Source organism: Mesoplodon densirostris, chromosome 10 (assembly GCF_025265405.1).
Source record: "Mesoplodon densirostris isolate mMesDen1 chromosome 10, mMesDen1 primary haplotype, whole genome shotgun sequence".
Taxonomy (NCBI): domain Eukaryota; kingdom Metazoa; phylum Chordata; class Mammalia; order Artiodactyla; family Ziphiidae; genus Mesoplodon; species Mesoplodon densirostris.
In genome coordinates this window covers 24,272,804-24,298,926 of record NC_082670.1, presented here as the reverse complement: position 1 = coordinate 24,298,926, position 26,123 = coordinate 24,272,804, and the positions used below count along the sequence as shown (strand labels likewise).

The following is a 26,123-nucleotide window of genomic DNA, read 5'->3' as shown; positions in this document are numbered from 1 at the left end:
CAGGAAACCACGTGACAACCAAGAACTGCAACTGGCCCCAGGCCCAGTATTGTGAGGGGGGCACCCTGGACACCTGGGTCTCTGAGGGAATCTGAAGAAATCATGGCCCAGAGAGAGACTCAGTCCTTCCCTGTTAACCCCTCTCATCCCAATGCCCTGGGCACCTCCACCTACTGCATGTATCTGGGCGTGTGTATGCATATAGCATATACACACGTACATAGGTGCAGGAGGGCCCCGCGTGGCTCAGCAAGCGGCTGGAGACACACCGCTCCTTTGTTGGTCCCACCAAACAAGGTACTAAGAGACTCGTGTCTTACTATAACCCCCATAAAAATTGAGCTATGCTAGGGCTTCCCTGGTGGCGCAGTGGTTGAGAGTCCGCCTGCTGATGCAGGGGACGCGGGTGCGTGCCCCGGTCCGGGAAGATCCCACACGCCATGGAGCGGCTGGGCCCGTGAGCCATGGCCGCTGAGCCTGCGCGTCTGGAGCCTGTGCTCCGCAACGGGAGAGGCCACAAAAGTGAGAGACCCACGTACAGAAAAAAAAAAAAAAAAAAAAAAAAAAAAATTGAATTATGCTAGGTTTTTGCTTTTTGAAAGCCTCTAACAGAAATTCTGTGGTTTCGGAGATCAGGCACATCCTCAGCATGCCAGAGGGGGAACTGACCTCAGCGTCCCTTTTTAATCTCTGGACAATGAGGCAAAGCTCAGGCCCAACTTTGGCTTTACCTCTACCCCCAAAACCAGGCGCCCGAACACACGTGTCACATTAAACAAAAGACATCCAGAAAATATCACAGGCAGAAGTACTTTATTTGGCAGTTCCAACCCAACACGTAGGGAGAAGAACCCTGTCCTCCTCCGGCAGCCTCACCGGAAACCCCTCCTTCCCACCCCAAGACAGAATAGTGGCAGCACCTCGCTGCACGAGAGGCAGCAGCCGTGGCCTTGGCTCCGTTTCTGGCTCCACTCGCAGGAAAGGGCAGAGGAGCACTGCCCAAACCCCACCCTGGGTCAGAGCCCAGGTAAACAGCAGCAGTCACGTCTGACCCTCTGCAGAGACGCGAGCCCAACACCCATCCTGGCTCCCAAGCCTTCCCAAGGTGACCCTGTCTCAGCCAGGGCAGCCAGCACTCCCGGGCCCCTTGCTCCCCACTCTGGGGAGCTGTGCAACGACGAGCAGAATCCTCATGTCTCTGGCAGGCGGAGGAGGGTTCCAGAAGTGGTGGAGACACTGTGCAAGAGAAAGACGAGGCTGGAGCCAGATACCTAGGCCTAAGGTCTGAGGAGGACTCAGAATCTGGCCGAGGATGTTCCCGGGTTCCAGAGAACGAGAGAGGAGCTGGGCTTTGCTAGTGAATGAAGCACGAGCGGGGAGAAAATCCAACCTCGGGTCATTACGCTGTCATCTGCCAGAGGCTGGGGGGCAAGACTCACCAGTCCACCAGCTGGGCCCCAATGAGGTCATGCACATGGTAAGCGAGGCCGAGTCGCGCCGCAGCAGGTGCCCGCCGGCCCAGGAGCTCTGAAAGGAGTAGCTCCCGGTACTTGGCCTTCCGGACCATGCCGAGTACAGCCTGGCGCCCTGGAGGAGAGGTGGCACGGGAGAGGGGAAAGGTGAGTAAGGCCTGGAGGCCTGAGGAGTCAGCAAAAAGTGTTCTTGAGGGGCTGCGGGCCTGAGCTACAGACAGGATACCTTTAACAAAATATTTGATGAATCTCCCAGCTCCAGGCACGGCTAGCCACCAACTTCCAGCATCTCGGACAGTGAGGACCCCGGCATTCACCAGCTGCCTAAGAAGGGGGAGAGGAGGCGTTGGCTCTGGGAACCCTCTCTCCTCCCGCCCACTGATGTTTGGACACTAAGTCTCCAGAAGCCTGGGCACCCAGGCAAAGGGACTGGACGATAGAAGCCCAGCCTGGAGCAGTTCTCTGCTCACACCACGCTGCTCAGTGCCCCGAGCCCTTGCTTGCTCCGTTCTCCTACCTGACTGCCCCCACCCCCAACTCCTTCTTCTCCTGTTATTATTACATGTTCACTAAAACAGCTCCTCCTCTCCGAAGCCCTCCTTGACCACATGCCCTGACACACTCTCAGTCCCACCACCAGGGGAGAAACAGAGGCCTTTCTCCCGAGCTCCTGCCAGTACCTACGCACACCTCACCATAGCTCTTCCCACATCTTACCGAAGAAAAGTTTATAAAATGCTTTCATGTATACCATGGGTTACAAAGTAGGGAGCTGGAGCCAGACCCAGCCTCCTGAAACGACATTTTTATTTAGCACTTGCCCGGTTGTTGTTCTTTTGAATGTGAATGCTTTTGGGGCATCACAGCTGCTACCATTCCCTATTCCCTTGGTCTCAGCATGATTCCCATCAGGCATTTATGGCTCCTGCCAGGCCTCTCTCTCTATTTGATTAGCCACCCAGATCTCTTAAATTTTAGTCCAGGGCTCTTTCCAAGGCCCCAGATGGGAGAGGCCTCTTCTCTTGGGGGCGGAGCACAAATTTAGGTCATTTTATTAAAAAGAAGAGTCAGTGTTTTTAACAGGTTCACCAAAAGAAAGAGGACAAGGCTGGATGGGACTGGAGGGAGGTAGGGAGGGGCCAGATGCCTGATTCTGTTGGTCCCGCAGGTCTCACGTGATTTCTGGGTCCCTGAAGCCAAAGGTCTGTGTCATTTGGTCCTGCTGGAAGCTAAGGTCACTACAGGCTGGAAGTACTGAAGCCAGAAACTTCTGCACTGCGCCAGCGTATGGGCGGCCATCACAAGCCTTGAGGACCTGCAACCAGAAATGAGACACAAGGTCTGGTCCCACCTTCACCCCCCACTGACCTCTATCCCCAAGACAACATTTCTCTTCCTATGTTTTTCCTTCTAATCAGGTCCTTCTACCTCTCATGCCTTTCCTCTTCCTCTTCTTCCTCTCCCTCATACCAATACTTACCAGAGACCTGTGCCCTCTCTGTGAGATGTGAGGTGGGGGACTTGTCTCTCTTCTTTTTATTTCCATTCCGTAATTTCCCTGCACCCCCTCCCCTGGCCCCCATGACACACACACAGTCACACGCACTCTGGTCCTATAGTCCTCAGTGAAGATGATTCCTTGGGCGTCCAAGTCGAAGCCTAGTTGGATGATTCTGATCTCCCCCTGCTCTTGAAGCGCCTTCTGTCTCCACAGAGATGACAATGAAAAGAAGGGTGTCAGGGTAAGATGCTCTGCTATACTCTGGACACTTCTGTGCAGGGAGATTTTGTTTGCAAGTATTGGGGAGTTTTTTCTCTAAAAAACTAAGGAAAAATTATGGGGAGAGAATCAAGTGGATCACCAAATAGTCTCTTACAATTAGTCTTTCACCCACCCACCTTATCAGTTATCTGTTAAACAATCAATGCATATTTTCTAAGACCAATCATAGGCAGACACTAAGATAAAATAGTGATTAAGACATGGGCCCTGCCCTCAAGGATTAACAGTCTAGATTTTGGGTGGAGAAGGTGGAGAGGAATATGGGATAAAATGTTTAAAACAAATAAAAATAAACCAGGACTTGTGTTTCTAGGAATATACCAAGACTAACTCACCCACTGAAAGTTAAGTAAAATGCTGCATAAAATATTTACAAATTGTTTAAGCATTAAAGAGTTCACAAGGTAATAAGGAATTACCAGACTAATATCATATCTAAGTGAAAACAAGAACTCATAGAAGTAATTGGGGGACTTCCCTGGTGGCACGGTGGTTAAGAATCTGCCTGCCAATGCAGGGGACACGGGTTCGAGCCCTGGTCCGGGAAGATCCCACATGCCGCGGAGCAACTAAGCCCGTACACCACAGCTACCGAGCCTGCACTCTAGAGCCCTCGAGCCACAACTACTGAAGCCTGCGTGCCTAGAGCCCGTGCTCCACAACAAGGGAAGCCACCGCAACGAGAAGTCCACAATGAAGAGTAGCCCCCTCTCGCAGCAAGTAGAGAAAGCCCGCACGCAGCAAGGAAGACCCAACGCAGCCAAAAATAAGTAAATAAACAAAATTAAAAAAAAAAAAAAGAAAAGAGATAATAAGGTATGGGAAATATTTGAAGAGCCAATAACAAAACCACAATAACAAAAGTACATTAATCCAACTCGTATAAACTCATAGAATAGACAAAATAGTAATCAGTGAGGAAATGAAAGATTTCAATAATTTTAGTTACTTAGAAATTAGGAACTGAATAATGCACATTCTTTTCAAATACATAGAATATTTAGCAAAACTGACCGTATAGCACAAAGCATGTCTCAATAAGCTTCAAATGACTGCAATCATACTGTGTATGTTCTCTGGCCATAATATCATTTATGCCAGAAATCATTAACAACAAGGTAATTAGAAAATGTTTAGGAAGTAAGACATACATTTCTAATCAACCCAGTAAGTCAAAGAAAAAAGTCACAAAGGAAATTAGAAGATATTTTGAAATGAATGATAATGAAAACGTATACCAAAACTTGACAGATGATATAGATATATTTCAGTACTTAGGGGGAAACTACAGCCTGACATGCATCTATTAGAAAAGAATAGAGGATAAAAATTAATGGGGAAAAAAAGTAAAGTAAACCCAACAGTAGAAGGGGAACATAAATGAGATGGAAAACATGCATGCAAGAGAAAGCAACAAAGCTAAACGATAATTCTTTGAAAGACTATTAAAACTGATAAACCCTGGTGAGACTGACCAAGAAAAAAGGGGGAAAGGGGAATCTAGAAAAAGCAGATAACCAGTATAAAAAATGAAAAAAGGATCATCACTCAAGATTCTACAGACAATAAAATGAGATTACAAACTTTATGCCAATAAATTTGAAAATTTAGATGAAACTGACAAATTCTTAAAAAATACAATTTCTTCCATAAAATGGGATATATTCATAAAATGGAAATCTATGAAAATGAATTAACTATAACTACATGTAACAACTTGGATGAATCTCAAAAATATTCATCTAATGAAACAAGATGTAAATAAATATATATGGTATGATTTTGTTTATATCAAGTTCAAAAGTAGGTAACTAAGCTATATTGTTTATGGATAAACATATAGATGGTATAAGGAAAACCAAGGGAATGATTATCATACCAGTCAAGTATGTCACCTCCCGGGGACTTAAGACATTTTGATCAGAGAACGATATATGTGGGTTGCTGGTTGTGTTGTACAGTCTGACTTGGGTGATGGTTAAGTGGGTATTTGCTTTATAAACATTATTTAAATTGTGTGTGTTTATATTTTCTTTTGTGCAATTTTAAAGCTTTTCTAAAATTTAAGCTAACACCAATAGGTTAAAAACAACAAATACTCTATAAGGAGTGGTTCTGACTTGCTTCCTTTAGAGACTGGAGCTAGTCTCCATCTTCCTTTTCTTCTCTTCTTTCTTCCTGACAGGTTGCCAAGTGCTAAATCCAACTGGATATTATTTTACTTGACCTCATCACAGACCACCGCCTTGAATCACAGGTTCTAACACTGCCACTGAACCTCAAATTTTAAGGCACATTAAGAATCACTTGGGGCAGTAGCTTTAAAATGTAGATTCCAAGGTCCTACCTCAAGAGATCTTAATTCATTCGCACTGAGAGAGTCCCAGGAACCTGTAGTTTTGAATAAGCAGTCCAGGTAATTTGGTACATGTGGAACTCAGGACATACTTTGAGAAACACTGCCTTAAATGCTGGTATCTCCCAGCATTGGGAATTTGGCTCTATTATCTGTCACTGCAAACCTGGGGTCCTTAACCTTTGGCCTCAGAGGATCTGTGAAACAATCCCCTGCCCCCCAAATTGTACATATGCCATATATATATATGTATATGGCATATATGCATTTTTCTGGAGAGAGAGCCATAGCTTTCATTATCTTCTGAAGTTTGTGAAAAGGTTAAAAACTGCTCCTCTCCTCCCTCTTCCTACCAATCTCACCCACATCCACAGACTGAACAACTACTCACATCTCGATGATTTCCAGTTCTGTATCAGTGGCCCAGAATTCTCCAAACCCTCACCCAACTGTCTACTGCACAGTTGCCTTTGGATTCCCCACAAGCACCTCCAACTCAACTTGGGCAAAATCAAACACATCATCTGCCCCCAACAATTCAATGTTCTCCTACTCTATTCACTCCACCAACTACTCAGTCATCCAGAAAATCCGAAAGTTATTCTGGATTCCTCCCTCTTCCCACTCTCCGCATTCCTCACCCATCCTCTCCCTCCCTATACACTGCCTTAATTTAGGCCTTCACCTGTTCTCAGCTGCAATATCTTCCTAAATGATCTCCCTACCTCATCTCACTGCTTCCAATCCATGCAAAACACCGTCCTCTCTCCTGTTAAACATTCTCTACCAGCTCACCGCCTTCAATGGAAGATGGAAATACTGATGTACAAGGCCTGGCCTAATCTGACGTCTGCCTGCATTCCTAGCGCTGTAGGCTCGAACCACGCCCGGTGACTCAGTATCCCCAAAAGCTTCGCTCTTCCACCTTCATGATTTGGCATGCTCTCTGTAGCATTCTCCTTGGCACCGCAGTGCCTGGCACAATGCCTGGTCCAGAAAGACCCAACGTTTGCTGAATGGCAGAAGAGCTGGTGGACCGAGTGAGTGATGGGGAGAACCTCGTAAGTGCCCGCAAGGCACGGAAGCGCTTTCGGTCAGTCGCTCTGACGCCCCTCACCAGCTGCCGGTCAGCCACCGTCCGGTCGGGCACTAGGCTGTACACTTGGCTCCTCAGCGCGATGGGCGGTAGCGCATCCTCAAACAGGACTCGCGGGAACAGCCGCACTAGCTCTGCAACTGCCGCGCGCGCAGACCCTGGGAGGAGAGACCGGGTCCCTGAGACGTGAGCGGGGGCGGGAAGAAGCGGGGGTACGACTCTCGGGGTGCTGTTGTCCCAACATACAGCGTTACCAGAGGCGAGGCCGCTCCCAGCTGGGGGTCTTTAGCCTCGCCCCGGGGTTGCCATAGTTACCTGACTCTCCCCGCAAAGGATCTGCCTCTGCATCCCCTCCTTCCCGCCGCCTCTTCTGTCCGAAGGCCTCCGGGACCAGGCGATGCCTCTTCCGGCTCATATCCCGGGATCCTGTGGATGCGGGGAAGAGGTAGATAGATACTGAAGGAAGAGAACACGAAAATAGGCATCCGGCGCAGAGCAGTGACGCACGGGCTCCCTGGGCGTCCCTCCTTAGAGACCAGTCAGCCCGGTCTTAGTAGGCCGACGTGGTGACGAAAGGGGCGTCAACTTGTCATCCCTTTGGCCCTTGCTGGGAGGGGCGGTGCCAATGCATATACAAGCGCCACCCTCATTGGCTGAGGCCCCACGTCCGCTGCTGATTGGCTTCCTCTGAGAGCCTCACGTTCGGGGAGGCCTGGGAGGTGCGGAGGGTTCCCTGTGGCCTCGCTGTGATCTCCCTCCTGGTGTAAAGCGCACAGGCCCACTGTCGCTGAGTGATTGCGTCATCGAGAGCGGGTGGTGGGGGGTCGGGATCGGACTACCTTTGCGTCCCTCTTCGACATGTGACGTACCTGCCATGACGTCATAGCTCTGTGAAGGTGGAAGTCGAGGTTGGCGGGATTTGAGGTAACCAGATCCTTGATCTGAGCCCAAACATCCTTCCTAACCTCACTGCGTTTGGAGGAACTGGGGGTGGGGGTATAGGTCAAGGGAAAAGGTGTGATGTGCACCTGGCCATGGTTCCGTTTGAGGACATGGGGCCTGCATGTTTCAAAGCCAGAGCCTGGCCATCAGGAGGCTCGCTTAGTCCTGACTAGAAGTCTCTCTTCTCCAGCCCTTCTCTTTAAAAAGGGAACTTCCCCGTCGTCTCTCAGGACCTCATGGAGTCCAGAGGGACCAAGAGAGGAGCCGGAAAGATAGAGGTAGCTGAGCCTTGGAACAAGCTCCTCCTCCCAGCACGCTCACTGCCCACAGACCCTTCCCTCTATGCTGGACCATTTCCTTTCTACCGGCGCCCTTCTGAAATGGGCTGCTTTTCCCTGGATGCACGACGCCAGTACCATGGAGATGCTCGAGCCTTGCGCTACTACTGCCCACCTCCCACTAATGGTCAAAGCCCCAACTTTGACCTCAGAGACGGATACCCTGATCGATACCGGCCCCGGGATGAAGAGGTCCAAGAGAGGCTGGACCACCTGCTATGCTGGGTCCTGGAGCACCGAGGCCGGCTAGAGGGGTGAGCAAAGCATAGCACACAAGTAGCTCTAGAGACCTACACCTGCCCTCTAAAATTGGGAGAGCCAGAGCGGGAGTGGGGTCAGCCCTTATGCTATTCTTTGGGGGAGCCGTGTGCGCCAATGCTTGTGTCAGATCTTCAGCCCGTAACTCCTCCCTCTCAGGGGTCCAGGCTGGCTGGCAGGGGCCATAGTGACGTGGCGGGGGCACCTGACAAAGTTGCTGACGACACCATATGAGCGGCAGGAAGGCTGGCAGCTGGCAGCCTCCCGGTTCCAGGGGACACTGTACTTGAGTGAGGTAGAGACGCCGGCTGCTCGGGTTCAGAGGCTTACCCGGCCACCCCTCCTCCAGGAGCTTATGTACATGGGGTACAAGTTCGAGCAGTACATGTGTGCAGGTGAGAATTGCCCCCCAGCTCTGTGGCCCACTCCCCCTTCCCCAGAGACTGAGACTCCAGCCCTGCTGCTGTTTCTCCCCTTGTGCAGACAAACCTGGAGGCTCCACAGATCCTTCTGGGGAGGTCAACACCAACGTGGCCTTCTGCTCTGTGCTACGCAGCCGCCTGGGAAACCATCCTCTGCTCTTCTCCGGGGAGGTAGACTGCATAGACCCCCAGGCCCCAACCACACAGCCCCCCACCTGCTATGTGGAGCTCAAGACCTCCAAGGAGATGCACAGCCCTGGCCAATGGAAGAGCTTCTACAGGTTCAGGATGGGGGTGGGCAGGTTGAGAGCCTAGGATTGACAGCTGGGAAAGGGACTTGGGGGAAGAGGAGGAGGCTGGAGGGTGGTGGAGGGGTCCCACTGACCCCTTGCCTTTCCTGACAGACGGAAGCTCCTGAAATGGTGGGCTCAGTCGTTCCTCCCAGGGGTCCCAAATGTTGTTGCTGGCTTCCGTAACCCAGAGGGTTTTGTCTGCTCCCTCAAGACCTTCCGTACCATGGAGATGTTTGAATACGTCAGGGTAAGGCAATGCTGTCACACCTCCCACCTGTATCCCGCCTCTGTGCCAAGACCACAGGTCCAGTGTCCAGGGACCTGTAGTCCACCTTCCCCTTCTCCCACCCTCGCCCTCACTGCCAGTCTTCTGCCTCCTCCTGGGCTTTCTCCAGAATGACCGTGACGGCTGGAATCCCTCCGTGTGCATGAACTTCTGTGCAGCCTTCCTTAGCTTTGCCCAGAACACAGTTGTCCAGGATGACCCCAGGTGAGGCATTCAGCTCTGCCCCTCCCCCCTGGGTCCCAGAAGCTCGGCCTCCGGCCCTCAACTCGGGACTCCATCTGCCCCGCAGGCTCGTCTACCTCTTCTCTTGGGAGCCTGGCAGCCCAGTCACAGTGTCTGAACATCGAGATGCACCCCATGCCTTCCTGCCTACGTGGTACGTGGAAGCCATGACCCAGGACCTCCTGTCACCCCCCAAGACACCCTCCCCCAAGGACTGATGCTTCGCAGGGGCCGGTCCTGTTTCCGTGTGCACAGATAAAGGCCTATTTCTAGGTGGTTCTCCCTGCTGTCTTTTGAGCTGTCATCCCCGCCCAACACCTCAGGTTCACACAGGTGGTTTGCTGTTTTATTGTTACGTTATTACACAGGGGTCATTCACTGGGTGTAGAGGCTGGCTGCAAAGACGATGTCCCTCCGTAGCAGGGTGGCTGCCGTCTCCATCTTGGCACCTAGCACAGGCTCGCCCACCAGGCGGGCCGCCCCCCGAAGCGAGCGACACATCTCGGCCAGGCGTTGGATGCAGCGGACCACCAGGCCCTCGGGGGTCCCTGAGAGCCCCGCCAACTCAGAGAAGGGCTGTGGGGGAAGTAGGGTGGGGACTGAATACGGTAGGGCCTGGGCAGCCTCTCCCCAGTCAGCTGTCCACAAAGCCCCAAACCCCAGCTACTCACCATGCCCCGGGCCCACTCGTACACAACCTCGACCAGGCCAAAGTTCAGCTCTCCCACAAATTCCTCCACTGTCTGGTTCAAGCCACAGGCCATCTGCACCTCACCGATCCGCTTGGCCACAGCCCGGACACGTTCCACCCCCTGTAGATGGGGAGGAGAGGTTAAGTAAGCCCTGCCTTCCTACTCCAGGAAGGAGACCCAGATCAAGGAAGAAACAGTTCCAGCTCTTAGGGGCACTTACAGGGCTGGATGGGGCACGTGGGGGAATACATGGGGGCGGGGACTGGGAGTGCCACGGCCGAGGGTGGGACGGCGGTGGGCGTCCCCTACCTGTTTGAGGGTGCTTGGGAGCTGATCGCTAGGGTCCCCGGGGCTCTGGCAGACCAGGCCGGAGAGCAGGGCCGCGATCTCCTCGGGCCGAAGGGCGCTCAGCGCGTTGTCAAACATGAGTTCAGTGAGGAGCAGCTCGTGGCTGCTCAGGGCACAAGCCACCCGCCCTGCCAGCTTCACGGTGCCCCCTTCGTCTACGTACCCCAGGGTTCGGAGCACCTGGAAGGAGGGTGGGCGTTGGGAGCCTGCAGACCTCCTCCTCACTAGCCCCCCAGCCCCATCTCTGCCCTCCCACCTCGACTCGCTGGTGGTACTCAGGGAGCAGCAGCAGCGACTGATCCGACAGCAGGAAACGCAGCCGCTCCATCTCCTTCTGTATCTGCATCCGCTCCCGCAGCTTCAGGTACTACGGGGAACCACCGGCAGGAGCATGTTAGCCTCCTCGCCCTCGGCAGGGGTGCAGTGAGGACAAGGGCTGCGATGGGGGTGGCCCGTCTACAGGGGACGAGAGGAAGAGTCCCCCTCCCAGCTTGGAAGCTAGCATCCAGGGACCTACCTGGGCAGGGAAACGGGGACTGTGTACACACTGAGCCCCCCGGATCAGCTCCTCCAGCTTCCGGAGCCGGAGCCCCGCCTCTACCACCGACACATCCTTGAGCTGCAGGTCATTGACAGGGTCAAGGGTAGGGGGTCCTGCTGGGTGGGCCTGAGCCAGACGTAGTAGCTCCTGGACAGCAGTTGTCGCGGCCGCAGAGGGAGGCTCCTTCCTGAGAAGGGAGCAGCTCTTGGGACCTGGGGCAGAGGCTTCTCTTCCTCAGGCTGCGGGAGCCTCCCCACCCCCCATCACATGGTCCCCCCCCCCAGCATCTCTGACTTGAATTTTGGTTGCTGCCTCTTGCTGAAGTCCTCCAAGATCTTCTCCCCATTCAGCCGGAGCACCTTGGTGGTGATGGCAGCCACATCTCCTGGCTGCAGCTTGGCCACAGTGTGGTCACAGGGCCCTGTGAAAAGGGGAGAGCAGGGCCAGACCTTGCCGTGGGCCCAGGCATCCCAACTGTGCTGCTGTCAGGAGCTCGGCCGTCTGTCCCACTCTCACCTTCAGGCAGGAACAGCTTGAATCCCACGAGGTCATCTGGGTAGGGCACATCGGGGGAGGCTGGCCCCCTCTCCTGCGGGTCCTCAGACGTGGGCTTATCACACAAGACCAGAGTCGTGAATACTCTGCTGGTGGAGCTCGAGGAGACCTAGGGGAGGCCAGGCCAGGGCAGTGTGAGGAGTGGACATCAAAGGTAGAGACCAGATCACCAACCTCAGGCAGGGACTGTGGTGCAGCCAGGCAGAGCCCACCGGTATGGACTGGTAACCAAGTCAAGTGATCGGAGCAGACTCTGGGGGCAGAGCTTGGGGGAAGGACAAGGAGGTGAGCGTGAAGTGGTGGGGATGGGATGGAAAGGAGGGCTCCAGGGAAAAATGAGAGCACTGGTGAGTACAACGGGCCCCTCGCCAAGCGGGGAAGATGGAGCTAGGGCTCGCCCCGCCCTCCCTGCCTCTGGGCTTCAAATTCCCATTGCCCTCACCTGAAGGATCACACCCAGTGCGTTGTGATGCTTCTGATTCTTCACGATCACCACCCTTCCCGCTGAGAGAGATTTCAGCCCATTCACAGACTCTGTGATGCGTTGCTGAAGGGCAGGGACGTGAAGAGAGGGGAAAGGGAGGAAGCGTCACAGAGACACTAGGACTCAGTTCAGGGGCACCCAGACTGGCACAGCCTCTTCCTCCCTGTCTGCCACCCCTGCCCCCAACACTCACACGCACTTACCTGGATCAGGCTCCGGGTCTCTGTCAGTTCCTCCCCGCAGCTATAATACTCAGGCAGGTCAACGAGTTGGCCAGTTACATCAGGCTCCTCCAAGGCCCCCAGCCGCTTGGTCAGTTCAGCCAGAGTCTGTTCATGGGCCTGGGAGAAGCCAGTGTGGGTGTGCAGCAAGGCTCTCCAGGCCCAGAACCCTCCACTTTCACCCACCGGCCTCTGGATGCCCATCTCGTCCAGGCCTGGCTTCCCTCGTCCACATCCTTCACAGCAGCCTGGTCACGCCCACCTCCTCACCTTACTGTCCTTGCGGGATGGAAACTCAGAGAAGCTCCTCTTCATCATGTCCTCCACCCTGAGGGCATCCACCCGCAGCAGGTTGAGGATCATGGTGTACGTGAGGCGGAACTGGGACTGCAGCTGGGACGGCTTCCCCTGGGCCGGGCCAAAGAAGCCAGTGAGGCGAGGGGAGACCCGCTGCTCGGCTGCTGTACTCCCAGCAGCTCTAGTCCCAGCTCCGCAACCACGGGGCCCTAGACAAACTGCTCGCTCACCTCTGCAAAACAAGGGAGTGAGACTAAATAAATAGACCCTCCAAGGTCCCACCTAGCTCCATATTCACAGTGGAAAAACACTATAGAGGAGAGAAGATCCAATCTCATCCTTGGATTTGCTCGCTCCTACCCTGGCTTCTCCCAGGCAGAAGGAAAGTAGAAAGAGGGGAGAAGGGAAGAGGGTTGGCAGAATCTAGCAGGTGCCCAGAGCTGGCCTCGCGCCGCCCCGGCTCACCATCATCATGCGGTGCAGGTCCGCCATCTCGGGCACACGGCCCTTGCAGAGCAGGATGACAGTGCCTGTGGGGTCCAGGCCCCTCCGGCCCGCCCGGCCGGCCATCTGCACATACTCCCCAGGGAGCAGGTCCCGGAAGGTGGAGCCATCGTGCTTACGCGTGGAGTCAAACACCACTGTCCGGGCTGGCATATTTACACCCATGGCGAAGGTCTCCGTGGCAAACAAGACCTGGGACGGGGGAGAGGATCAGCAAAGGGGCTACACGCAGCTGTGGCCCAGCCCTGGCCAAGCCTACCTCACTTTGTAGCCAAGGCTTAAAAGGCACCAGGCACAGTCCCAGACGGTTAACTCACAGGACCTCATTTAACTCTCAAGGCAAATCTACAGTATGTACTATCGTTTTCTTTGTTGTATTTATTTAGCTACCTATTCCTTTCCTTTTACCCCTATACCCCACTCCCATCCCCCCACTATCAAACATCCCGCCGTATATAACGCGTACCTTTTTGTGTGAATGTGTTTTATAAAATGTGTCTTGTTTTGTGTATAATTTACAATTTGCCGTAAAGGCGATTACATGTCTCCTTCTGTTTTCTTCTTTTCTTCCATGTAGTGTTTTCAACATCCATCCCTGTTCCTGTGGTTATATCTAATCCACTGCTTCAACTGCTGCAGAACACGTTGTGGGGTGCATGCTGTACATCCACCTACCGGCTCTCCCGGTGAAGGGGTACCACCAACACCCTGCCACAAGACTACAGCCAACAAAGGAAGAGCAGGCGTGCTCCCTCAATGACCAGGGTGAGAATTTCATTGTGATTTACACTCAGGAGTGGAATTTAGGGACAAAGAGTATGTATATACTTATTCCTGCCTCCAGAGTGCCAGGATGCACTTCAGACTGGCCACACCTGTACAAGGGTTCCTGTAATCCTGCAGTCTCCTACGTCTTGGGCAACACTTGGCATTAGCCACTTTCCTATATTTTACCAGTCTAATAACTGTAAAGTCCTATCTTGCGAGTATTTCAATTTGCATTCTTCTGATGACTAATGACTTTCATAAGTTTGCTAGCTTTTTGGGTTTCTCTTCTGAGTACTGCGTGTTCATACCTCATACACCTCCATCTTAAAATGTGAAATCTACAGTTCAGGGAGGTTTAAGTAATTTGCCCAGGGTCACACAGTGAGGAAGTGGTGGCGCTGGGATTCACACCCAAGTTCTTAACCACTGCACTGTCCTGCCTAAAAGCTTTCCCCTCCCCTAAGCGGGCAACGAATGCCTCGGGGAGTCCCTCTCCCACCAGCATGTGCACCTTGACCAGGCCACGGCTGAAAAGCATCTCCACGATCTCCTTGAGAATGGGCAGGATGCCGCTGTGGTGCACACCCAGGCCGCGGTGCAGGAGTTCCGACATGTGCAGAACCTGTTGGGGGCCGAGGCCCAAGATCAGGGATGGGGTCATGGAACACCCAATCCCCACCAGTCTCTGGGTCCCCCCTCCATACCTGGGGCAGCTGGCGGTCAGAGCCTCGGAGGCGAGCGAGGCAGCGCTGCAGGAAGAGGTGAATCTCACTCTTCTCTGAGCTCGTGGTGAGGTCAAGGGAGGTGAGGCCCGAGGCCTGCTCATCACAGCGGCCACGGGAGAAGGTGAACACCACCACAGGCAGCTGCGCACGGGTGCGGAGGGAGGCCAGGAGGGACAGGTACACACCACGGTCCTGGGGAAGTGGGGAGAAGGGAGTGGAGACTGAGTCCCTGAACCAGTGGGGGCCGAAGTGGCAGAAACTGAAGCCGAGTCAAATCGGGCAGTGCTCAAAGCTCAACTCCAAACACCTGGGGGATGAGGGAAGCAAGGACACAGGAGAAACAGGTGGTGGCGGGTACAAAGCCTGCCAGTTCTCACCTGTGCAGGCCCCCCCTGATGCGTGGGCTGCTTGGCCCCAAAGGTCTGGGCGTGTTTGCTCATCCGCTCCTTCTTGGCCTCCACAGCCGCGTAGTACCTGGGGCAGGGGCGGGGCAGCGATCAGTCACGCCCAGCTGGGCCCAGCCCTCACTCTTCCCGACTCAGGCTTACCCCTTGGTGTGGAAGGTGCCTCGGGAGTCCAGCAACAGGAAGAGCTCCCCCTGGGTCTTGGGGCTGTTCCCCGTGAAGAGATAATGCTCCAGGGGGACTGGGCGAGTAACAGTGCTGACCACATAGATCTGGCGACGCTTCAGCCGCCTGAGTGAGGAGGAGAAGACAGAAGATCAGGGCTGCGAGCGCAGGGAGGAACCTACATCCCCACCATCTTCCCCCACTCTGGCTTCACCCAGTCTTTTCTGGGAGCCGGACTGGAAGGCTGTCCCCGTCATCCTGTCTCTCAACTTGCGAAGGGATCTGGACCCAGGTGGGATCCCTCAGCCTCCCAAGCTGGACATGTTCCCCGGCCGCACCCCTTTCTCATCCCCACCCCCAAGGCCTGACCACTCTCCCTGCTGTGATAGTCTATGCCCCCCGCCCCGACTGAGGAACGCTACAGCCCCCTTCACCCAAGCACCCCAGGACACACGTCTCACCCAATCCAGTCAGCAAACTCAAGGGCGTTGGGGACAGTAGCACTCAGGAGGATGATGGAGACGTGGTCAGGGAGCATGATGAGCACCTCCTCCCACACGACCCCGCGCTGCGCACAGGGAGGGAAGACAGCTCAGGGGGGGCTGCCCTTCTGCCCCTAGGAAGTGGCACAGGGTTCCGTGTCGGGGCAGAGGAGGCAGTGCGGTTCGCGGGCTGTGTGGAATAGGGGAGCTGCTGAAGCAGCCCCACAGGCCAGGACTGCCAGGATCTGGGGGCCCCGTCCCCCTACCTCAGCATCGTTGATGTAGTGAACCTCGTCAAAGATGACCCACTCCAGGTCTCGGATGACATCTGAGCCACTGTATAGCATGGAGCTGGAAGAAAGAGACCCAAGGCTGACTTCCCAGTGGCTCCTGTCTCTACCCTCAACTCAGCCAACGTGCTCTCCAGAGCAGCCTCACCTTCCTGACCCAAAATCCACCCGTGTTGAGTGCCCATCTCTCACCGAAGGATCTCTGTTGTCATAATGAGGCAAGAGGCCTCTGGGTGCAGCTGCACGTCCCCGGTGAGAAGTCCCACGTCCCCAAATGTGTTTCGGAAGTCCCGGAACTTCTGGTTGCTCAGAGCCTTGATGGGCGAAGTATAGATGGTGCTGGGAGAAGAGCATGGAGTCAGCCGGTCCCTCCACACTGACTCGTGGTCCCAGAAGCCTGCCACAGAGCTCAGGCACCCCCTTCACCCTAACTTCCCTCATGTTCCCCTTCATGGAGTTACCCAGGAAAAATTCTGTCCCCCGAGCCCTTCCGAAACTAACTAAACTCCCCACACTTTCTCATTTCCCCCTGGACCCCTGCCTCAGTTTCTCCCCCAAAACTCTCATCTAAAGGATGAAGTAGGGAGGTGGAGAAGAGATGAGACTTAGAAAGGTTGCAGGAGAGAACGGGGCTGGTAAAGGGGAAGCTGGGGACGGGACTGTACCGCGTCATGTGTTTCTGGGCAAGGGCAATGGCGTATTCAGCCACAACCGTCTTGCCCGCGGACGTGTGAGCCGCGACAAAGACCGAGTCATGCCGTTCCAAGTGTAGGATGGCCTGTTTCTGAAACACATCTGGCTCAAACGCCCACTGTGGGAGAGAGAAATAGATGGGGGCTGGAGAAGGGAGAGGGGTCTTCCTGCCTCCAGCTCATGGGACATTCAGGGCAGCAGGGAGAAGGCCAGAGTGAGGCAAGTCTGGGACTGAGGTCCAAGCTGGCCTGAAGGCATCTGGCCTCTGGTGGAGAGAGGAGACAGGGAGTGCGCTGGGAGGAGGTGGGGGAGCATGTGAGGACTGGGCCACATTACCCGGAAGGCTGGCTGGGGAATGAGTCGGTAGAAATCATCGACAGGGGAGGTGACATCCACGGGAACGGCCCACTGCTCCTGAGGGGGGGGCTTGGGAGGCTCTGGGGGAGCTACAGCTGTGGACGCTTCCTGGAAGGGGAAAGGGGTGTAGGGTCAATAAAGATAACAGTCAGAAAGCTCTCTGTTACCACTCCTCCCAAAAGATGCTCCAGTCTTCCCCTTGGACCCAACCAGGCCAGCCCACCCTGTCTGTGACAAGACCCTTCTTTCCTGCCCCAACCGCCCAGAACCACCAACCTGCAACACTAGGTTCTCCAAGCTGCTTGCTCGGGCCAGGGGAGCACTGCAGGGAGAGGCCGAAACAGTGTCCCGTCTGGGACCGCCTGGTTGTCCCACTGCCTCACTCTCATCCTCATCGCCCCCACCCAAATCCAGGGGCTCCAGCAGACGGCTGAGGCTGAGCAAGCCGGGAGCTGGAGCTGGGTGATCTGAGGAGCAAGGCGAAAACGGAGGCCTGGTCGTGTGCACCTCTGCTCTGAAGAAGAAGGGCACCACTTCCCCTATGCCCCCATCTCAAAACTAAAACTCACCCTCTGGTGCGAAGTCCACGCCTTTCTTGAAGCCAGGTGCAACAGTAAGAAGATCTGGAGGACAGGGACAGAGAGAGAGAATCTGGGCTCCTGCACACCGCTGTGTAAGTCACATGGTACATTGACCTAAAGGATGTCCTTCACAGCATAGACGTTGCAGTTGCGAATATTTATCGTGACAGTTTTCCAACAGATGACAGTAAAGGTTGTTATGGAAGGGGTACCTTTTCCTAATTTGCTCAGAGAAATGCAAGAGCTAGCAAGGACCCAGTGACAGGCCCGGGCCCCTCTTCCTCAGGGCCCAGGCTCAGAGCCCTACCTCCCAAGGGTCCATCCTGGCACCACCTCACCTTTCTCAAAGTCTATCTCCTCCTCAGCCTCCTCCCGAGTGCTCAGATCTGTTATGGTGGGCTCATCCATTCCACCTGGGGAGAGGTTGAACAAACAGGGATTCATGGGGTGGGAGTGACACAGGAGGGGTGGAGACTAAGGGCTTCCTTCCCTACCATCCCATTTCCACAAGCGTCACCTGGCCAGAAAGGGTACTGTGTTGGATTCCCCCACAGGGACTGGGAGATGGGCCCGGGTGGCCGGCGAAGAGACAAGGAGGTCGTGGCCGACAGGTTTGTATTCTCTAGCAGGACCTGACGCAAGAGATCAGAGCACCAGTGAGGCTGAGTTTGCCTCTGACTCCCCTTTTCCCAACCCTGCTTCCTGTGGCCCGTGACCTCTTACCTCCTTGTAGCCTAGTATCTGGCCTGTGGTTGGGTGTCTTTGGGCCTGTAGATCGGAGGGAACTGGGGCCCCCAGTGTGGCCAGGAGAGACCAAGGATCCATCTTCCTCTGCCATTTTCTGGACAGAAGGAAAGTAATATTCAGGTCTTCTTTCTCCTCTCTCCCAGCTTTCTTCAGGGACCCATCTCCCTAGTCCAGGCCCCTCTAGACCCCTCACCGGGCTGAGTGCTCCACACCGTGCAGAGGCAGCCAGGCTGGAGATGACAGAAACAACTGCTCTGCTTCTTGCTGCAGATCTGGGGCACAGGGAGGGAGGCCGTGGGGAAGCTGGAACAAGGGCAAGATGAGACACATAAGGTAAGAGAAGAGAGTAAGACACAGAGCAAAGAGAAGGTGATAGGATTCATACTTCGATCAGAAATGGGAGATGTCCCAGAGAGACTAGGACAGTCAGGCTGAAGGACTATTTTCCAAAGGTGGTTCTGCTTTACAGGACAAACGGCCTGCAACTGAATTACCTGGGGTGCTGGTTAATAATACAGACTTTGGATTTCAGAACCTATGGACCTAAGAATTTGTATTTTAAAAAAGCTCCCCCACTCAGCTCGGTGCTCTGTGATGACCTAGATGAGCGTAATGGGGGAGGGATGGGAGAGAGGTCCAAGAGGGAGGGGTTATATGTATACATATAGCTGATTCACTTCGTGGTACAGCAGAAACTAACCCAACATTGTAAAGCAATTATATTCCAATAAAAAAATAAAAAATGAAAAAGGTCCCCGACTAATCATGAGGCACACTGATATTTCAGAATCACTAGTTTTAGGAAAAGGGGTCCCAGACCTAAGGATGAAGAGCCAGGTGCTCAAAGGCTAGCATCTCAGCCACCAACAAGTGCCCTGGAGAGAGAACAAGACTCCAAGGAGAAAAGACACATTTGAAAGAGCAGTTCTCAGAGTTAAGGTATCCTCAGGGCTTCCAGCTCTGTCCTCCCATGGGCTCTGACCCACAGCAGGTCCACTGGGTTGGGAGTCTGTCCAGCACCAGTCTAGGCCCGGATGACAGGCGTCCAGAGACAGGAGAGCCGGGTCAAGTTAGATCCTACTGTGAGGAGGGTGAAGGAGGTTTTAAGTTCAGTGAGGATCAAGGTTGGGGGCAAAAGTCACTCACGGTACTCTCTGGAGCCCCAGGCACATTCAGCAGCTCCCAACGCCCTGTGCATCCCAGCTCCACTGCCCGAAGGGGCAGGTCCAGAGGATCTGGGGGAGGTAGCACTACGGGGGAAAGGTCACAGGTCAGGGGTCAAGGGTCATTCCCTGTCTACTCCTCCTTTCCACCCCCTGCCCCTCACCGATTCGCTCCGTCTCCATCATCCTGGAGCCTCGGCAGCTACCCGGCAGCCCGGAAGTGTAGGGAGGAGCCGAAACGGCGGAAGTAGAAACGACTTCCGGCACAACCCCTCCGGGGGCGGGGATGAGCGCTACCGAGGGGCGGGCCCAAACTGGTGGGATGCCGGGCGGAAGTGTGTGCGCCGCGGGCCGCCTTGGTTACCGCGTTCTCCGCCCTTCGCTACGTCATCGCTCCGAGCCCGCGATCCGCTGCCCGCTTGGGCGCCGCCCGAGACCGTGGGGCTTCGGTTGCCGCCCCCTCAGGTAAGGCCTTCTCCTCAGCCTTCGTCCCTTTTTTCCGAGCTCCTTCTGTCTTCTTGCCCTTTTGGTTGCTCTGAAAGCGCTGCGCGGGTTCCACTGCCTCCTCTGCTTTTCGGACCCCGCAATTGCCATACTAACCCCAGCGAGGTAGGGGGGTCTGGTGCCATCGTCTTGGCGACGGAGGGGGTGTTTCTCCCTTCCTGGGCCACGTGGTGCCCCGAGGCGCTGGTATCCGTGATTCCTGAAGAGAGAAGGGAATGCTGGTTGATCCCGACGAGCGGGAGTTTGGACGGCAGCCTGGTTTAAGCAAGGGGTAGGGAGAGGCAGAAAACAGGAGTAGGCAGGCCTGGAGGGGTGGGGCTGGGGTCAGTGTGCACGGCGTGTGAACCCTGGGCGGTGACAGTGGAGAAAGATGTCTTGGGCCCTGCCCCTGAACCAGGAGCCACCATGTTGGTGATACCCCCCGGACTGAGCGAGGAGGAGGAGGCTCTGCAGAAGAAATTCAACAAACTCAAGAAAAAGGTGAGGGAGTGTGTGCGGGTATGACCCAAACTTTCAAAGAGTCTACACTGAGAACACCTGGGGTGAGTGTGAGGGGATGGGGGGGTGGGGATTCAGCTAGCTCATACCTGGAGACATACCACCTCTCAGTGTAGCTTCAGGAATGGACTTTCTCAAGTGTGTACTTTCTTTTCTCTCTTTTCCGTGCAGTCTGCCGTGGAGTTTTCTTCCTTTTCCATGGCTTTTAGTACCACCTAAGAGCTGGCGATCCCAAGCTTGGTTTTTCCAGTTCCATCTAGTGTTTTACTGATAACTTTCACGTATCCAAAATTGAAGCTATCATCTTGTCTGTTCTAAACTTGGTCTTCCAAATAGGGCTGACTACATTTACTTCTCCCATGTGTTTGGAATGAAAATCTTATCATCTCTGTCTTCTGCTCAATTTGCACAGCCAAACATTTGCCAAGTCGACTTGATTCTTCCCTTGAAGTAATTTCTTCCGTTTACTTTTTCCTGTGTATTCCCTAGATCAGGTCTTTGCTGATGCTCACCTAGCCTGTCGTAATGGTCTCTCAACAAGTTTCTTTTTTTGGACAGACTTCTTCACTCCTATTAAAATGGTACATTGAAAACACAAAACACTGTCCTTCTTTTTCTCAAAACCCAGTGGTTTCACATTGTCTATAAAACAAAGCCTTAATCAGGCATCCCTTTCTATAGAACTATTCCTTGATCCCAAAACATGCATTCCCAAAGTTTTCTTATCTCTGCATCTTTGCCACCCTGTTTTCTTTGTCTAAAATGCCCTTTCCTCTCAGTCTGTGTTATGCAGATTGTATCCAGGACCCAGCTTAATAACCATTTGGCATCAGAAAAATCTTACTTGCTCTCAGCTACAATCTGCACTTATGTTCAGTCTTGAAAATTCAACCTAGTCGTCTAATTTCTCAGACTGTAAGCTTCTTGAGGAGAGGATCTATGTCTCATACTTTTGCATATCCCTGTTTCAAAGCAATTGTGTGTTCTTATTAAACATATAGGGGTGGATGGATGAAGTCCCTAAGGAGGCACGGAGGCTTACACTTAATTGCAGCTTATATCCGGGGGCTCTGGTCTATGATTGAATGCCTTGTTTTCAACTTGAAAAACATGAGACTGTGGAAAGCCTCTAGAGGCCATGGTTTGAATAGATTAGGTATGGCTGGCTTTGTAGATGATGGGGGCGGGGGGGACTATATAAGAGGCAGGGCAGCCTCAGGGTACCACTCCAGGGGCACCATTTGCATTGTTTTCTCTCAGAAAGGTGTCCCCGGAGTGATGCGCCCCGGGGCCTTGGGAGAGGACCTGGCCAGGGATTGGCCCTCACCAACTCCTCTCTTCTCACTCTTGTTCCCAGAAAAAGGCATTGCTGGCTCTGAAGAAGCAAAGCAGCAGCAGCACAGCCAGCCAAGGCGGTGTCAAACGCTGTGAGTGACAGGGGAAGGGGGATAGACTGGAAGCGAGCAGCACGGGCTGGCCTGTGTCACAGCCTGGCCAACATGATGCCTCTTTCCCTCGCCACTCCAGCACTGTCGGAGCAGCCTGTGGTGGACACAGCCACGGCAACAGAGCAGGCAAAGCAGCTGGTGAAGTCAGGAGCCATCAGCGCCATCAAGGCTGAGACCAAGAACTCAGGCTTCAAACGCTCCCGGACCCTAGAGGGGAAGTTAAAGGTGAGCACAGGCAGGAAGATTGTTCAGGGACTCCTTGACTTCAGAGGGCATCCTTCCAAGTTGGAGTGGAGGTAAGTTTAGGGGGAAAGTAACGCCAGTTTAATCATGGGCAAGTTGCTATACCATTCTGAGCTTCAGGTTTCTTATCTGTAAAATGAAGAAACTGGATGACTCCTAGATTCTCCTCCGTTTTACGCATTCTATGACTCTAATCCATCATGTAGTAGAGCTCCTGGATTGTGTTGCTCTGAAGAGTTGGACAGGCTGAGAATGTCATCAGGTTTAAGACATTTTTAAGTAAACTAACTGCTTCAAGTGTGTATTAAATCTTTTATGTAAAAGGAAATTTAAAAAAAGATAGGCCAGGGGAGCCGAGAAGAGGGTGAGGGAAGAGGAACTCCTTCTGCCCCGTGGCTCGGCAGCCTCCTGCTCCCCACTGAGGTGGGTCTCTACCGTCTTCCCAGGACCCTGAGAAGGGGCCAGTCCCCACTTTCCAGCCGTTCCAGAGGAGCATATCTGCCGATGATGATCTGCAGGAGGTAATGGTTTCCAGTTGTCTGTCTCTGAGGGGCTGGGGATTGAGAAAAATGAGAAACCCACATATTTGGGACCACATGCCAGCAGCTAGGACTCATCTTAACCGTCCTTGGTTTCCTTTTCAGTCGTCTAGACGTCCACAGAGGAAATCTCTGTATGAGAGGTTAGAGAAAGATAGGACTGGGTCCCGTTGGCGGGCGGCGGGGGCGGGGGGATTGCCTGGGTCCTTAGGAGGATTGGGACTGGAGTGGGTGGAGCTGGGGCTACAGAGGGATTGCTGAGTCTCGCCAGGCTCTGGGAAGACGAGGTAGAGGCCCCCTTTGATCCTCACTGTCTCCCTCTCCCCAGCTTTGTGTCTTCCAGTGATCGGCTTCGGGAACTGGGGCCAGATGGGGAAGAGGCAGAGGTCCCGGGGGCTGGTGACGCCCCCCCGCGAAGCTTCGACTGGGGCTATGAGGACCGTGGTGGTGCCCGCTCCTCGGCCTCCCCTCCCCGAAGCCGCAGCCGGGACCGCAGCCGGGAGCGGAACCGGGACCGAGACCGGGAACGGGACCGAGACCGGGAGCGGGACCGGGAGCGGGACAGAGACCGCGATCGAGACCGGGACCGAGACCGGGATCGAGACCGGGACAGGGACCGAGACCGGGACAGGGACCGGGACCGAGAGGGCCCTTTCCGCAGTGAGTGATCTTGGCTGGTGGGAAAGTGACTTCAGATAAGCTTTAGGTGGGTCCTACTAAAGCGGACTCTTAAAGTGGAGGGTGAGCTAGACTATGTCTTGTTACTGATTTCTATCCTGTAGGGTCGGACTCGTTCCCTGAACGCCGGGCCCCTCGGAAGGGGAACACTCTCTATGTGTATGGAGAAGACATGACGCCCACCCTCCTCCGTGGGGCCTTCTCTCCCTTTGGAAACATCATTGACCTCTCTATGGACCCACCCAGAAAGTAAGGATGACAGTGGGGCAGGATAATAGTCCTTGGAGGACCTGGGGTAGGAGACCTGAGGGAGGAAGCTAGCCTGTCTCCACAGCCTATAACACTGGGTTTGACTGGGTCCCGAGGAGCCCATAGGCCCTCTACTGACCCTGTGTTTTCTCATCCCAGCTGTGCCTTCGTCACCTATGAAAAGATGGAGTCAGCAGATCAGGCCGTTGCTGAGGTTGGGACTTCCCAGATCTGTTCTTCCCATCCCTCCTGCCATCCTTATATTTTCTTTCTCAAATACTGGGAGCCAGGAGGAAGTCATTTCCTCTTGACAGAGACGGTCTCTCCCTATTTACGCAGGAAACCTTGCATTCTCAAGTCCCTACTTAGTCTGTTCCTAGGATGGCAACTCCTGGAAATTCTCCTTTCGTTTGTCTATAACGTTTCCCCCCATCCTCTGCCCTCTCCCCTCTTCTGCCCCAGCTCAACGGGACCCAAGTGGAGTCCGTACAGCTCAAAGTCAGCATTGCCCGAAAACAGCCCATGCTGGACGCTGCCACTGGCAAGTCTGTCTGGGGCTCCCTGGGTAAGAATGGGCTTCTTCCTCTCATTCTGTCCCCTACAGCGCCCCCCTTTTTGTTCCCCTGCATGTCCCTGGGTTCTGTAGAGGTGATAGAGGTCTGGATTTGTGTGGCAGCTGTGGGGATTGGAAGGAGAATCGTCAGGCCTTCTGTCAGTTAGAAGTAGGAGAAGGAGAGAAAGTGTTGAAAACAATTTCCAAGGCACTGACTGGAACGGGGAAAAAGTGGAAGTGACTGAGGTTGGTGAAGAAGGTGAGCATCTCATGCGGCCTTATTCATTTTGAGTTGCAGTATAGTTGGTTTTACAAAATAAGCCTTTGAAATTAGGGATATGGAACTCAGGTGTGAGGTAAGGCATGAAAATGTAGACTAGAGTCATCTGTATCACGGGGTAGCTGCAAATAGTGTTGGCAGGGGAGACTGAATTTCAAGAGAAAATGAACCGGGACTGGGCTTGAGGAATAGTCAGAGGATATGGTGGGAAGCTGGGCTGTGTTCCTCATGCCCCACACGTCCCCAGCTATCCTGACTTGTTAGGCTGAAGTTAAGGATGCTGCAAAGGAGACAGAAGGAGAGGTCATGGGGCCGGGAGCAGCACCCGAGGGGCCTGGGTCATTGCAGCCAAAGGACACAAGCTTTGAGAAAGAGGAAGTGATCAGCGGAGTCAAGATACAAAGCTCTAAGAGAATGGGGGCTTGTATGGGGGTTCACTCTGGCCCCAGAGTGGCAGGGATGGAATCCTTGGAGGTGGGGTGAAGAGAGGGACACATCGGGGGTAGAGAGGAAAGAGGAAGGGGAAGGGACGGCTCGAGGGAGAATGCTGAGGGCCAAAGCTACACCCAGAATGAGTTCTCCTGATGGAGTGAATAACCCGTTTTACCTGAAATAGATTTTCATGTAAAGGAGGGGGCACAGGGGAGTTCAGAGCAAGAGTGGCCCTCTGTACAAGAAGGAACCAAGGGCTTCCCTGGTGGCGCAGTGGTTGAGAGTCCGCCTGCCGATGCAGGGGATACGGGTTCGTGCCCCGGTCTAGGAAGATCCCACATGCCGCGGAGCGGCTGGGCCCGTGAGCCACGGCCGCCGAGCCTGCGCATCCGGAGCCTGTGCTCCGCAACGGGAGAGGCCACAACAGTGAGAGGCCCGCGTACCGCCAAAAGAACAAAAAAAAAAAAAAAAAAAAATAGAAGGAACCAAAAAGGACCAGCACGTTAACAAAGGACTATAGAGATTTTCTAATTTTTTAATTTTTGGGGTGCTGACTGAAAGTTGTGGGTTAACATTATTCACACGTCTCAACAATAACATTCGGAGTTTTTCTAAGAACAAAACACTCATTAACGGTATTAGCATGTGCCATGATAACAGTGTACACTCTTTTTTGCTGGGGCCATGGGTTGGTAGCCGCTGGCCTAAGAGTTAGGCTAAAGGTACTAATAGAAAGGCCATCCTGGCCACCAGAGGGCAGCATGGAAACTGGGCATCCAAGGGCCAGAGGCTAGTGTTGAGGTGGTCAAACTCTGGCCTCAGGTCTCATCAGTGCCCTCCTTCAGACCTTAATGAATACTCTCCTCCCTCCCTAGCTGTCCAGAATAGCCCTAAGGGTTGCCACCGGGACAAGAGGACCCAGATTGTCTACAGTGATGACGTCTATAAGGAAAACCTTGTGGACGGCTTCTAGGGAGTGGAGCTGGATTCCGTGTGCCTCATCTGCCCCAACGCTGGTCTCAGTAAAACACTGAGGTGGAAGCTCACACATCTCCCTCAGCCTCTGGTTTTTCAGCACTTGGGATTGGGGTTGAGCCTTTAAAAACGGCTGTTAGATTTGATCTCAGTTGTAACAACATGGTCAGTGCACGCTCCCCACTCCTTTACCCCAAAAGGATCTTGAACACAGGTGTTGTCGTAGTTGTTTTAATTTG

At 53.8% G+C, this 26,123-nt stretch overlaps 4 protein-coding genes across 6 annotated transcripts; 2 read left to right on the top strand and 2 right to left on the bottom strand.

Moving 5' to 3' along the window:
* Nucleotides 1-803: 803 nt before the first annotated feature.
* Nucleotides 804-7,208, bottom strand: STK19 (serine/threonine kinase 19). Of its 2 annotated transcripts, XM_060109593.1 has the most exons (7): nucleotides 7,023-7,207; nucleotides 6,729-6,865; nucleotides 3,079-3,174; nucleotides 2,648-2,787; nucleotides 1,699-1,796; nucleotides 1,440-1,587; nucleotides 804-1,236 (listed from the first exon to the last, which is right to left on the bottom strand). In XM_060109593.1, exons 1-7 carry the CDS (start codon nucleotides 7,120-7,122, stop codon nucleotides 1,191-1,193), a joined length of 765 nt encoding a protein of 254 aa, XP_059965576.1. In that variant the 5' UTR covers nucleotides 7,123-7,207; the 3' UTR covers nucleotides 804-1,190. The 2 variants fall into 2 exon arrangements, with proteins under 2 accessions (XP_059965576.1, XP_059965577.1); XM_060109594.1 differs by lacking the exon at nucleotides 3,079-3,174 and having other exon boundaries at nucleotides 7,023-7,208.
* Nucleotides 7,209-7,408: 200 nt separating this feature from the next.
* DXO (decapping exoribonuclease) lies at nucleotides 7,409-9,746 on the top strand. Its single transcript, XM_060109194.1, has 7 exons — nucleotides 7,409-7,631; nucleotides 7,840-8,241; nucleotides 8,405-8,640; nucleotides 8,729-8,948; nucleotides 9,072-9,207; nucleotides 9,356-9,450; nucleotides 9,536-9,746. The coding sequence occupies exons 2-7, from the start codon at nucleotides 7,886-7,888 to the stop codon at nucleotides 9,684-9,686; spliced, it is 1,194 nt and encodes a 397-aa protein (XP_059965177.1). The 5' UTR covers nucleotides 7,409-7,631; nucleotides 7,840-7,885; the 3' UTR covers nucleotides 9,687-9,746.
* A 46-nt stretch (nucleotides 9,747-9,792) lies between these two features.
* SKIC2 (SKI2 subunit of superkiller complex) lies at nucleotides 9,793-19,714 on the bottom strand. Its single transcript, XM_060109193.1, has 28 exons — nucleotides 19,650-19,714; nucleotides 19,469-19,572; nucleotides 18,516-18,625; nucleotides 18,299-18,416; nucleotides 18,093-18,207; nucleotides 17,914-17,988; nucleotides 17,564-17,617; nucleotides 17,271-17,461; nucleotides 16,974-17,102; nucleotides 16,610-16,755; nucleotides 16,137-16,283; nucleotides 15,921-16,005; nucleotides 15,634-15,740; nucleotides 15,152-15,298; nucleotides 14,981-15,077; nucleotides 14,583-14,795; nucleotides 14,390-14,500; nucleotides 13,072-13,302; nucleotides 12,580-12,717; nucleotides 12,292-12,429; nucleotides 12,047-12,151; nucleotides 11,566-11,713; nucleotides 11,344-11,470; nucleotides 11,026-11,236; nucleotides 10,765-10,875; nucleotides 10,470-10,688; nucleotides 10,140-10,280; nucleotides 9,793-10,044 (listed from the first exon to the last, which is right to left on the bottom strand). Exons 1-28 carry the CDS (start codon nucleotides 19,669-19,671, stop codon nucleotides 9,844-9,846), a joined length of 3,741 nt encoding a protein of 1,246 aa, XP_059965176.1. The 5' UTR covers nucleotides 19,672-19,714; the 3' UTR covers nucleotides 9,793-9,843.
* A 129-nt stretch (nucleotides 19,715-19,843) lies between these two features.
* Nucleotides 19,844-26,097, top strand: NELFE (negative elongation factor complex member E). Of its 2 annotated transcripts, XM_060109622.1 has the most exons (11): nucleotides 19,848-19,950; nucleotides 20,387-20,469; nucleotides 21,845-21,914; nucleotides 22,015-22,160; nucleotides 22,625-22,699; nucleotides 22,823-22,860; nucleotides 23,046-23,377; nucleotides 23,500-23,644; nucleotides 23,804-23,858; nucleotides 24,107-24,209; nucleotides 25,785-26,097. In XM_060109622.1, exons 2-11 carry the CDS (start codon nucleotides 20,395-20,397, stop codon nucleotides 25,880-25,882), a joined length of 1,137 nt encoding a protein of 378 aa, XP_059965605.1. In that variant the 5' UTR covers nucleotides 19,848-19,950; nucleotides 20,387-20,394; the 3' UTR covers nucleotides 25,883-26,097. The 2 variants fall into 2 exon arrangements, with proteins under 2 accessions (XP_059965604.1, XP_059965605.1); XM_060109621.1 differs by lacking the exon at nucleotides 23,804-23,858 and having other exon boundaries at nucleotides 19,844-19,950.
* The last annotated feature ends 26 nt before the right edge of the window (nucleotides 26,098-26,123 follow it).